General features: G+C 32.4%; 1 protein-coding gene across 1 annotated transcript in view; it reads right to left on the reverse strand.

The window, feature by feature from the left end:
* The window catches only part of LOC129224235 (DNA mismatch repair protein Msh2-like), a 78438-nt gene that overhangs the window by 7749 nt on the left and 57900 nt on the right, over positions 1 to 12789 (reverse strand). The window contains exons 21-25 of the mRNA XM_054858660.1: positions 11122 to 11183; positions 8558 to 8725; positions 4705 to 4796; positions 4463 to 4617; positions 124 to 191 (exon numbers count right to left, since the gene is read on the reverse strand). Of these exons, the coding sequence (XP_054714635.1) occupies positions 124 to 191; positions 4463 to 4617; positions 4705 to 4796; positions 8558 to 8725; positions 11122 to 11183 (545 nt within the window). The remainder of the gene's footprint in view (positions 1 to 123; positions 192 to 4462; positions 4618 to 4704; positions 4797 to 8557; positions 8726 to 11121; positions 11184 to 12789) is intronic.

A 12789-nucleotide genomic window follows, 5' to 3' on the forward strand; every position in this document is an offset into this window, starting at 1 on the left:
CTGGATTTCCCCGGTGTTATAAAATTACAAAATATTTTTATTTTTACACAAAAAAAAAAAAAAAGAATATTTATAAAGCAAAAAAGAAAAGACACATAGAAAAAGTAACAAATATAAACTTACATTAACTACTTCCTCAGGGAACTGAGCTAGTTTTGTAACATGGATGCCAAAGCTTTCATCACATACTCCTTCAAAGGCAAAAATAGTATCAAAGCTTTCAAAGGTGTTTCATAACATATAAAATGTAGAGCAATAAAGCTTCATAAAAAATATTACAATGTAACTTAAACTAGGTAATCTGGTATAGGTTTCCAATAAATTTCAATTAACGTTTAAAAATTAATGTGAAGTTTTAAAAAAAACCTATAATTATGTTTTATCATTTGCTAAATACGAAGCAGAAGAGGGTAAAGGAGAGTTGGGTACTCTGTTCCCTTTAATGAGTGAAATGCAAATAACACAAAAACAGACAAGCATTTGAAAATTTTTAACATGATTTAATGACAGATTAAAAGTGACTTATATGATTGTGAAATTCATAAAATAGATTATAACAGTGTTATTTTCAATTCAATAATTTTTTCCATCCTAAATGGTAAATTGAAAATGAAAAAACATTTGCAATAAAAAAGCTTTTGCATGGTTGCAACAAACTTTAACCACTATAACATCCATATACAGTTTACCGAAAGTAATAAATGTTTAAAGAATCTCCTTTTTAGCTAGTTTTCTGATACATACCTGAAATCCATAAAATAGTTAAATCAAAGATAATAACTTTAACTTTTTTTTTTAATTAATTTGAAAGGCATGTATGTTTGCAATTCATATTTTTTACTGAAATGCAAATCTAAAAGATTGAATGCTACTAATAAATTTCAAGTGTGACAGGAGGCATGTAAAAACCTCACCAGTATCTTCGATGATCTGTCATTTCAATTAACCAGCTGCTGTTTCAGTTAATCTGGTAACACTATTGTATGGAAGAGATGTCACATTTTTGCTAATGAGCCCAACTGACATGAAAAATAGCTAACTCTAGTGTAAACAAGGCTGTCACAGTGAATTTGAGCTACAAAATTATTAATACTGTACTCGTTATACCTTGTAAATAATAATTATGATATCAATCAACATTTAAACATAAAGTAGGTGCCAGGGGGGCTAGATTAGCCGCCATCAGAGGCTGTCTTGATATTGCTGGCTACGGCGTTTACTGTGGCGGGCTGGTGTACAACTCTGTTTCCCGAATAATCAAGTATCCTGGCGGTGTTCACAGCATTGATCATTAACACAAAGGTTCCCAAACTTCAGACCTCTGCGGACCCCCTCCAGAAAAATTACGAACTTCACGGATCCCCCCCCCCCCTTCTTCCCCGGCGTGCAAAAAAATAAATAAAAATGATTTGACACGGTTAAGTCTATTTTTTTTAATATAGGGTCCTAAAAATCCTTGACACATTTTAAAAAGTCATTGAAAAGCAACAAGTTGTTGTATCAATATGCGGTTTGCGCCATAATACTTCACAAGTTCACAAAAAAAAAAAAAAAGACATAAAAAAAAATATTAAAAAGTGTATATGATTTAAGCAATTTACACTGACGGTTGTATAGTAACAGTGACAATTCTTACTGTGACAATTCAGCCATCAAATGTAAATTTCTTATGGTTAGATTTTTTTTCTTTTTCTCTCCTTTTTTTTACGATATCAAAGAAAAATCTGGAACTAATGAGACATTGAGGCAGAAACCGCATATTCATCCAACAATTATTTTTTTTATGAATTTTTAAAATGAGTCAAAGACTTTTCGGACACCCTGTATTTTTGTAACAACTATTAGTATAGTTTTATAACAATATGAACTTCGTCATGTACACCAAATTAACTAATGTGTAGTGTGTTTACTTCCGAGAGTTCTGGGGGGGGGGGGGCTGCTGCGTACTGCATAAACTTAAGCAAGAAATTTTTTATTCCTCATAAATGTGCTTTCTTTTTGAATCAAAATATCGTTACATGTCCTTCAATCTCAATCATATTTAACGTTTTAGCTGGATAGCACAGCGGACCACAGTTTGAGAAACTCTGCATTAACACATAGATACGGCAAGTGGGTGTGGTTGCTGTTGCAGAAATCTTTGCGAGGGAAAGTGAGGGATGACCACATGACTGCATCCTTCCATGGAAGCACTTTCCCATGTCTGCACTCAATTTCGCAGAGATTTGAAGTCGTCAATTTTAATTTTTTAACTTCTGCCTCAAATGTTTTGGCACATTTATTTTCTGTCACCCGCAAGCGCACGATGTACAGATTAATAGATAAAAATTTATTTTATTTTATTTTTACAGTAAATTGTTGAGTTATGCCAATTTAAAAATGGTCCTAAAGGTTGCGCTCAAGGTTTTTCCAAAGGTTGTGGGGTTTAAAACACGTGGTACACAGCGGCGAAATTCATTGATCTTGTCCCCGGGTAATAAAACTTGTCGCCTTTACTCCTGCTTCAGCACATACAATAGCAACTGAATAGAATGGCTTGTCTATCTCTCAATGGTATGATGAAGTTTAGAATACCTTCAAAAAAAAATTTATATTAATAATCCTTTCCCTCTGCTACAGCAGCATTCCAAACTCATTTAGAAACTGAGTGGTTCTGGTTGGCCTGTGAGTGGAATATAAGGCTCTCAGCTCTCATATGATTCAAATTCTACACATGTATCACTCAGAATTTTTCTTGTGTCTCTTCTTACATGCCTTTATGTTTTTTTTTCTTTTCTTTTAAATTATGAAGTAAGTTATGGTTATTAAAACAGCATAATGGCAGCTCCCCACAGTTTCGCTCTTCAGTTTCTAACCAGAGTATTTTTCAAATAAACTATTATGGGCTTTCAAAGCACAGTAGAAGACTTATAATTCATGCTTTGGGACCTGAAATTTTGTGTTATATAGGTTTCGGCGTTAAATGGATAATTTCAAATTTAGAGAATAACATTCAGAATATATCAATGTATTTACATATTTGAATAAGTTTTTCGTACAATGAATGCTAAAGCTCAAATTATACAATTTAATTTATCTATAGTCATTCACAAACCAGTATGTTTCATAATCAAAAGAAAGTGCATTATAGCACACTGCTGCATTTTCAAGAACAATCTGATCCTTTTTTATGTAAACACTAATTACCCTTTAAAAGCTTTTAAGGAAGATGGGACGATAAAGAGCTGTTATAAAAATTTAACTTTCCATTGAATTGTTATGTTTGAATGAAAACAAAGTACTTTTTTAACTAAAAAACTCATTGTTTACTTCCGAAAAGTTGTGCATTTTATACGGGGTTGGCCCGACTGGACCCAATGGGTTTTTTTTTTTTGAAAAAATCCATTGAAAAACCCTATTATTTAGCTCACTTTTGGGTTTTTAAAAAAATTTCTGAGAAGTTTTTAAAAAATTAATTAATTTAAATACTTTCACAATTTAAACTTCTTTTTTATTTGTTCTTCACCACAGACAATGGACATAAAAAATGAATTTTGAACTTTAATAGTATTTCTTAACGCTTAACCACATTAAAAAAATACTTCAAAGATTTTAAATAAATATATTTAATTTTTTCTTTAACTGGTCAATAAATAACTCAAATTATCTTGACTAAGTCCTGTCACGTCTGATTTTCTCAATATCTGTAGATTGTTACAGAGGAAACTACGCTAGCTAAAAGGCTTTCATTTGAATTATTTCCTGCAAACCAACACGTCACAAATCTCGAATAAACAAGGTATATTTTTTAGAAATTAACAGGTTTTACAAATGGTCGGACAGAAAATGGAATAGGATGTACAGTATTTTCATTATCTTACGAAAAAGTTTAATATTTCTTACTCTGTATACAGAAATAGAAAAACAGGCAACATAAAATTCAAAGAAATGTCTTGATTAAGCTGGAATTCAGTAAAAAGGGATTTAAACTACTTTAGATTCTACAGTAGTTTTGCATAACAAAAGGAAATACAATAAAGTAAAATGAAAAAAAAAATGTAGTAATTGAAAACAAACAAACAATAGATTTTATCACTCAAGAAGTAACTTTGCCCTAACTGTTGGGGTAATCATGGAAACTAAAAAATCTGAAATTTCACCATTCTTGGGTTTTTTCACATTTTATACTTTTCTTCAGAAAAAGCTGAATTTTCGAGCTTTTTTTATCCCCAAGACAATTTTTGTGCTTTGTCCATATACTTATGCTACAATATGCTTACCTAAAAAAAGACAAAAAACCCATATTTCTTTTTTTAAAAAACCCAGCTTTAGTTGGGTCTTGGGTCCATGGGCTTTTTTTTAAAAAAAACCCGGGTTTTTGCTAACCTTGGTTTTATAGGTTGGCATTATAAAGGTATTCTACTGTGTAGCATCAGGAAACTACTGCATACCAAATAGTGTAATGAAGAACAATATTTCTTACCAGGTTTTACATGATAAAGGAATGTAATGCTACCATCAGTAGTCATGGCTTCCACATGCAAGTTATCAATCACGGGAACGCATCGACTTAAGTCAGTTAATTCATGGAAATGTGTAGCAAACAGACAAGGTGATTTCAACTCTTCAGCAATATGCCTGAAATGACATAAACTCATTAGAATATTAAAAACTATCTTGGACTTAAAAAGCGAGAAAATAAAGCAACATGGTGTTATAATTTACCTTGATATAGCCCACGATAAGCCAAATCCATCAAACGTCGATGTCCCTCGCCCCATTTCGTCGATGATGAGCAGAGATGATGATGTAGCAGACTAAATTATTTTTGAAAAAACACTATAGTTTAACAAGAGCAATTACCGATATAAAAATTAAGAACAAAAATCTTACATGTGTGGATGCTAAAATATATTTGACATGTTGAAAGTATCATGCTTCCCATTTTTTTTTTTTATTTGTTTTGGTTCTAGGCAAAAATAAAATACAAAATTTGCTTTCCTTCATAATCAGAATTTGCATGATTTAAATCGTTTTAAACAAACTACAACTATAGAAAATATACATAGCTTTGTAATCAATGAAGAACTGAATAAACAGCGCAAATATTGGTTCACAATTAGTACATAAATGGATAACAGTTGATCGGCCATGATCGCCAAAACTGACAGCAGGTGCAGCATGCAATATAACTAATAACTAAATAAATTTTGAATGCTTTAAACGTAAAACATATTATTCATTAATGCATTCGAAAGTGATACTGTACTGAATAGATCAATATGTAACAATTGGTGGCACACACAAGGGAGGTGTCTGGACAATAAAATCAAAAGAATTTATTTGTTGACGAATTAGACGATGGACTTAAGGTCAAGATTTATGGTCACCACTCGCCACCTAGCGACTCAGCTTTCAAAATTGGCGACCCCAAAAAATTTCTACAGTCGCCAATTCTCTTTGGGGGTTATTTTTATTTTAGATCCCAAGAAAATAATTCCACACCACTCCAGAGATGCATCAGTACAAAAAGCTTGCGGAAAGAAATACAGAATGCAACAGATTGCTTTGGAAGAATGTCTAGGGATTAACACTGTACCTCAGCAAAGAAAGAAGAAAAGCTGCAAAAAAAAAGTGGACTAACTGGAGTAGCTGTGGGAGGGGGGGGGGGTAGAAACAAAGTTGCAATTCTTCCCCGCCTTCGGCAAGGGGGGGGGAGCAGGCGCTGAAAGCTTGTATTTCCTCTCCATAGACAATCCACCAGGAAAGAAGTTAGGGGGGGGGGGGTGAGATCAAGGATCAGGGAAAGATTGTTTTTTTGACCTGGAAATAAGAGTGGACAGTGGGTAGCCACGACAATGGACCTCAGAGTCACGGTGAGCAAGGCTCACACATTAAGGGGTAAACTCCCAGCTGGGCTGACGCCCAGCACAGGGACCCGGCGCAATAAGCACCAAGACCATCCGTGGCTTAGATGACCATCGACCGCCGCACCCAGCCGTGCGGGGGGCCCGCTACGCGAACCCCCGGACGGTGGAACCTAAGGCTTACAGCTAAATGGTGGTGTGTGTGCGGAGAAAAGTACCTTTTTGGGTCTCTCACAACGTTTCTGCCTCCTGCCTTCGTTTTGTGGAGTCCGTTTTTTTCATTGGAAAGAATTTAAAAAAAAAAATTTTTACATTGATGCATTAAAAGAAAGAATAATGGAGCCAAAAAAAGAAAACTCACAGACAATGATTGTTCAACTCGAAAAATAACTTTGTTTTTTGTAGACAAAGATGTAAGCGATAAACCACGTGGTCAGCAAAATGATGAGAGTAATTCTGAAAGGTAAGTCAATCTAGTATTTTCCTGCGTTTAATCCGCTGATTATCTATTAAAAAAGGCAAAGTTTATGAGGTGTGGATTATCTGTGATTTTTTTTCTCTCAACACCAACGCATTGAAATTCAATATTTGCAGTAGGATTCAATAACAGAGACTGTACACCGACTGAATGTTGTTTATTTTACAAAGCTTGCATATCTTTCTTGCTGTCTGCCTGTATGTTGGTTCTTTTACATTGCTTGAATGTTCCTCTTACCCGATTCAGGCCATGTAAAATAAACAAGAATACAGTGAAGGAGGAGACCGTTTGCTCCTTTGTCTTGACTCTTTGTTTTTCAAGTAATTAGTGTACTATAAACATGATTTCAAGAAGAAATCATTATATTTTAGATTATATTTCAGATTAATTATAATATAAGCCAAATAACCAGTCCTTTGATCGTTTTCCCTTTATAATCATCCTAACATGGCGGCTGCGTATGGAACATAGTCGCCATGTTTGGTCATACTCTTAGTTCAAACACTGCAGAAAGAAATTTTTTTTTTTTTTTGGAAATATTTTCTTGGTAAATGCCAAATTGTATGTAACTGGAGGGGTTCTTGAAGGGGGTTTGTAGTTAACTAATTTTATGCAAAAAAACACACATACAAAATAATCTTAATATTGAAGAAATTCAAATTATATGCTTATCTAATATTTTTTCTATTCCCTTCATGTGAATTTTCTTTAAATTAATTCTTTTCATTAAACTAGTCACCTGAGAAGTGTATGTTGATTTTTACTGCCATGGCATTTGTAATGATTTACAAAAAGATTTTAAAGGATTTTTTTTTTTTTTTCACTGTAAAACTATGGTATTGTGCACACTACTTGATTTTTGGTTTAATGATTTTTTTCTTCTTATGAAACTTTAAAATGGGTGGTTTGAACCATTTGCTTCAGGAGCCCCAAACTTCACCCAATGCCTTTTATATTTCATGATAAATTTAATTTATATTTTCTGTTAGCATTCCTTTAACTTCACTTTTCATGATATTTGTCCCATCAAGAATTTTAAATAAAAAATATAAAAATTTTCTGCATCTTGAGGTCTGTGGAGGACTTTGAACCTCTCCTTAAAAAATTCCTATGCCCGGCATTGGTAATAATCAGGGACCAATTTACACACCTGGGTGCCCCGGGCACTGACAAATATGGTGCCCCCCCCCACACACACAAAAAAAAATATGATGGTAAGTGTTGGATATTATTTTGATAGAAAGAAAACTTTAAAATATCGATTTCATACGAAAAAGTTAATAATTAAGATGTTTTGCAAAGAAATCATTTAATATAAATCTAAAATAAATTTATGGTTTTCATGTTAGAAATTTTTTTACAGTCGCAGATGGAAAAACAATGATACAAATGGTAAAGGTAAATCATAATGTGCTTTCTGTGCATCAATGATTCTTTATATATTTTCTCCTTTGTTTTCTTGTAGTAAATTTATCTATAATGTCCTCATAATCAAGTTTTAGGTCAAACTTCCTTCGATTGATAACACAGCTAATAAAGATAATTTACCATCAGAAATGAGAGTACGCAAATGACACTTAATTCTCTTCAATAGCGAAAACGATCATTCTCCACAATTGGCTAATATGCTTTTATTTAATTAAAAAAATAGTCAAATGACAAAATTTTTTTTATTTCCTTTAGTTAGAGGCAACGAACACTGGTCCCTAAAAAAAATTATGACAGAAATTTGGTGCTCCCTTTCCTTTGGTACCCCCAGCCTGGGCCCCGAATGTCCCGCCGTAAATCAGTCCCTGGTAATAACTGACTATTATTGTCTTTGCAACCGTAAAACAACAATGTAATCAAAGCACAACACTTTTTTCAATCTTTGTACTTGGATTCATTGTTGTTTAATGGATACTTATCTTCACAAGGAAATTCATTCATTTCTAATGATTTTAATTGTTAAGCTTCATTTACAAATAAAAACAAAAGTAAAAATAAATGCTCCCCCCCCCCCCCCAAAAAAAATAACATAGTGTTTCAAAAAATATTCAATTTTTTAGTTAATGCTCAATTTTAAAACTAACAAAGTCACCAATATTTACAGCAGTAACAAATTTTGCTAAAAAGAAACAAAATTTATGTCAAGGAAAAAAATTCACATAATCCAAAAATGTGAATGTTTACAACAAAGACAAAAACAAGTAAGCAAAATAAAAAAAAAGTCAGCAAAGAACAAAAAACATACTTTTAAAATGTTTTGAACTTCCAGCATTTCAAACATGAAAGTCGAAACACCTTTTTCAGGCTTATCACATGCACCGATTCGAGTCAAGAAAGCATCTGTCAATGATATTTCCGCGTCATCACATGCAACGAAGCATCCGATTTGTGCAAGGAGAACATTAAGAGCAACCTGGGAAAGATATCAAAGAGAAATATAGAAATGAAAATGTACATTTACGTTTAATACGTAAAATTGCACATGCATTAAACCTTTAAAACTGCTGATCTATGAAATGCAATTCTCCACAAATTGCACAACTTTTCATAAGTGAACAATAAGTAGTATAGTTAAAATAACCCTCTCTTCTACACGGCAAATACAAAAGTACTCTTTGGAAAATCAAATTTTTAAACAGATTTTCATTTTCTCATCTTAATTTAAAGCGTTAACCCCTTAACAATCGGATAATTTTCAAAAAAACGGTCATAAAAGTGTCTATTTTTTTTATTTAAGAAAATGATATAAAAATAAGTGTTTGAACAACATGTACATTCAATTTTTTATTTTCAATATTTTTTAGATTGAAATTTTAAAAAAATTTAAAATTTTATGAAAAGTCAACAAGCAAGCCCAAGCAAACAGCGAAAATTTAAGAAATACATCTTTTAAACATTAAAAGAGAATTTTATTAATCTTTTGTGTAATATAAGGAAGATAAGTAAATGTTTCTTGTGTGGTAAATTTCAAAGCTTGAGATACAGAGGCTAACGTTACAATCTGGTAAGTAGTACCAAAATTCCTTCCTGCATCTCTGTAATTATATTTAAAATCCGCAATTACGTTTAAAATTGACTGGTGCTGCCATGTAGTATATAAAAAGAGAAATAAAATGTATTCCGGCCCAAAGAAATGAATCAATTTTAATCGTTTGGTCGTGTTAATATTGCACACCCCAGCACAGCAATATCACGAGTGCGAGAAATGAAGATCGAAACCGCAGCCCGGCATATTCACAGGAGCGAGAGGGAAGGGGTTAAAAATGCAGTGGCTTTGCAAACCACGAAGCTGGCAAAAGTGCATGATAAATGCACTTATGATTATGAAGCATATTTGAGGAGTTTACTTTCAAAACGTATTATATCCACTTTTGGAAAAAAACAATTTTTTTTTCGTTTTCAGGATCTCCAATATAAGCCCTATCGACCCATGAATTTCATTCCTCTTGAAGTGGTTTATTTCTACTGCTAAAAAATGCCTACATATTGGTTTTACCACCTAAACGGTGTATATCCATCACCTTATTTCTCGCCAAGTCTTTTACAGCAAAGTGGAACTTATGACTTATCTGCCGGTACCCACTCCTTCACTTTCATATCAAAAGGGCACATATCCAAATTTGAGTTTGCTACTTTTAATTCAAAAGTAATATAGCTGAAACTGAGTAGCTGTAGTAGAGTTTCTAATAGTAGAGCTGAAAAGTAATATAGCACAAATAAAACAGCAGAATGAAGCACTGGCTGAGCATTTTCAATCAAGAGTGATACCCATCCGTATTAAGAGATAGCAGCACCTTGCGTAAGCCTGCTATCAGTTAGGCAAGTGCAACCTCAAATTGTGATTACTAAATTATATTAAATAATTAATATTACTATTAAACTGTGATTAATTAATGATTAAATTGTGATTAATTGAAAATTTGTGGTTAAATGTAATTAAAATTGTGATCTATTAATACCTACAACGTTGTTATTTGAATCGGCTTGGGTAGTTTTATTGTTTATACTTAATTGGATCAAAGGTCCTTTTTTTTTTCTTTTGAAATGTTCAATGAAAAGAATAAAGTAGGAAGGAAAAAAGTAGAGCAAAAAAAAATTATATTAAAAAAATTGAACATTTTTGTTTTAATCTAATCAAGTTTGTTTCTGAGGAAAATACGTGTTTTTTTTTTTTTTTTTTGCAAAGGGGATGATATTCACTGCTTTACACCAAAAAGGAATACACCCAAAATAACACTGGCAATTTAGATACGGTAAAATTGAGGAAACATCACTAGACTCATGCCAATAATCACTTGTTATTCTACCAAAACATTGTGAGAAATTCGGAATTCTAACAGTTAGTGTTAGTGCGTAAAACGTTTTTTTCATTTTGCCAAAAAAGTACAAAACTGGATATAATCTGTTTTAAAAGTAAACTCCTCATTTATTTGTGAATGATAACATTTTGCATAGTTTGAGCTTAACCCGGAATATTATTAAATATGGGTTCATGATGAATAGATCTACAGTATTAAGTTTAACTAGTGAACATTTTTAAAGATATCATTTAATAGTAACTATTTGTAAGTGATTGCTAAAAAAACATGTTGTAATTTTAAAACCTGTACAGAATAACTCTAATCTGATACAATTGAAGAATCATTACCAAACTCTATGATAGCTTAGTAACACAACATAAGATACTATGATACCATAATGTCCACTATAACTTTATATATATAAGTTGATGCAGCAATTTCAATATATATAGCAAATTAATGGGACATCAAATTGATAACTAGGTAACAAAGGAATACAATAACTTACTGATCTAATATAAGTTGATTTGCCTCCCATGTTGGGTCCAGTTACAAAGTAAAAGTACTTATCTGAAACAAAAAAAAAGTTACTTCTTTGAAAATGGAATTTAAGTTTAAAATTATCATCACATTTAATAACTTTCCAGAAAAAAATCAAAATAATTTTTTTTTAATGCTATTGGTTGAAACACATTAAGATTTTTTTTAATAACAATTTTTTCTGTCAATAAAGCTTTGCATAGTTGGAAATGAACACATAAAGGAAAAAGCTAGTAGCATATATGAGGAGATGAGCTGAATAATATTAACGGTGATCGTACCGCTAAACCATGGTGAGCTGAGCGGATTGTAAACAAGAGGAGAGTAGGATGTAAGAAGCTAGTGAAAGATGGTTGACAATTGTTTAGACGTGCCCTAGACACTGGAGTTTTACATTCATTTTGTGTTTATGTTTGTGTTTACGTTATTTTATGTACTGTTTGTTCTAATTAAATGTGTTCCGTCTAATATTTTCGTTTTAATTGGGATAAATTCCTACATATATGGTTATTTATAAAAGAACAACTAAATTCAAAATAATTTGCTTTTTGAGAACTATAAAATATTTAAATGAAAAATGCTTCCGAAAACAAAACATGTTTTCTTTCTTTTCAACTTTCTTTTTCAACAGAAATATTTATTAGATTGATCTAGAAATGAGCTGCGCTATCTAGTGTCTGGTTTGAGAATTTCATGCTGTTTGGAGTACAAAACTTATCTTTTCTCAAGGCTGATGCTTTAATAAAAGAAGAGTGATTGCACCACAGGCTTCAGAAAAGTTTTGATAGGTAAATAGCCTGAAATTGGTTTGGTATGTAAAATTTCACACAAATTTAAAAAAAAGTACGGAAGCTAATCTCCAATGAGGTTCCATGCAAATTGGGACCTGATTGTCTTGTGTTGGTATTTAAAAGAAAATTTAAGTGAATTTTATATCATGTTCATATTTTGCACAATACATCCAGTACATGTAATTGAATTTCGTTATACCATGCCATTGGTATGCAGTGGAATTGATTACACCACAGATGCCATCATGTACCCAATATTTTAAAAAATAAAAAAATCCTACTTTCTTTAATTGCCAAAGTCTCTGTAGTCTTGCTTATCAAGTATTGTTTATGTATGAAATCTACTTTTACATTTTATTACAAGCTCTTGATAGTCTAAGAAGAAAATACACAGTCCCTTCAGTCAATCAACCTCTCTTAATATAATCGATAATACTGTGGAATCACATCATCTGATACAATGTCTAGACCCAGCGGATGATCTTGACGGCGTCTTTTTCCATCCTGACTTACCCGTTCAAGTGAATAAACAAACAGATCTACCAGCCTATTTAAAACAAGTAGCTCTAGAGAGAATTGGAGGGATTCCAATTGACGCTATTCGAGTCTACATGGATGGCAGTAGAGACGATAATAAACACTCTGGTAGTGGAATTTACATCAAATTGCAAAACCTTGACTTAAGGATTCAGAGGAGAAACCCTGATTACTGCTCTGTGTTCCATAGTCAGGGTTGCCACAGAAGTTCAAGAATGAAATTCCCTGACATTTCCAGGTTTTCCAGGTGGTTTTGAGAAAAATTCCAGGTTATCAATCTCCACCTTCATCTTGCAACATTAATATAT

Source organism: Uloborus diversus, chromosome 6, assembly GCF_026930045.1.
Source record: "Uloborus diversus isolate 005 chromosome 6, Udiv.v.3.1, whole genome shotgun sequence".
Lineage (NCBI taxonomy): Eukaryota > Metazoa > Arthropoda > Arachnida > Araneae > Uloboridae > Uloborus > Uloborus diversus.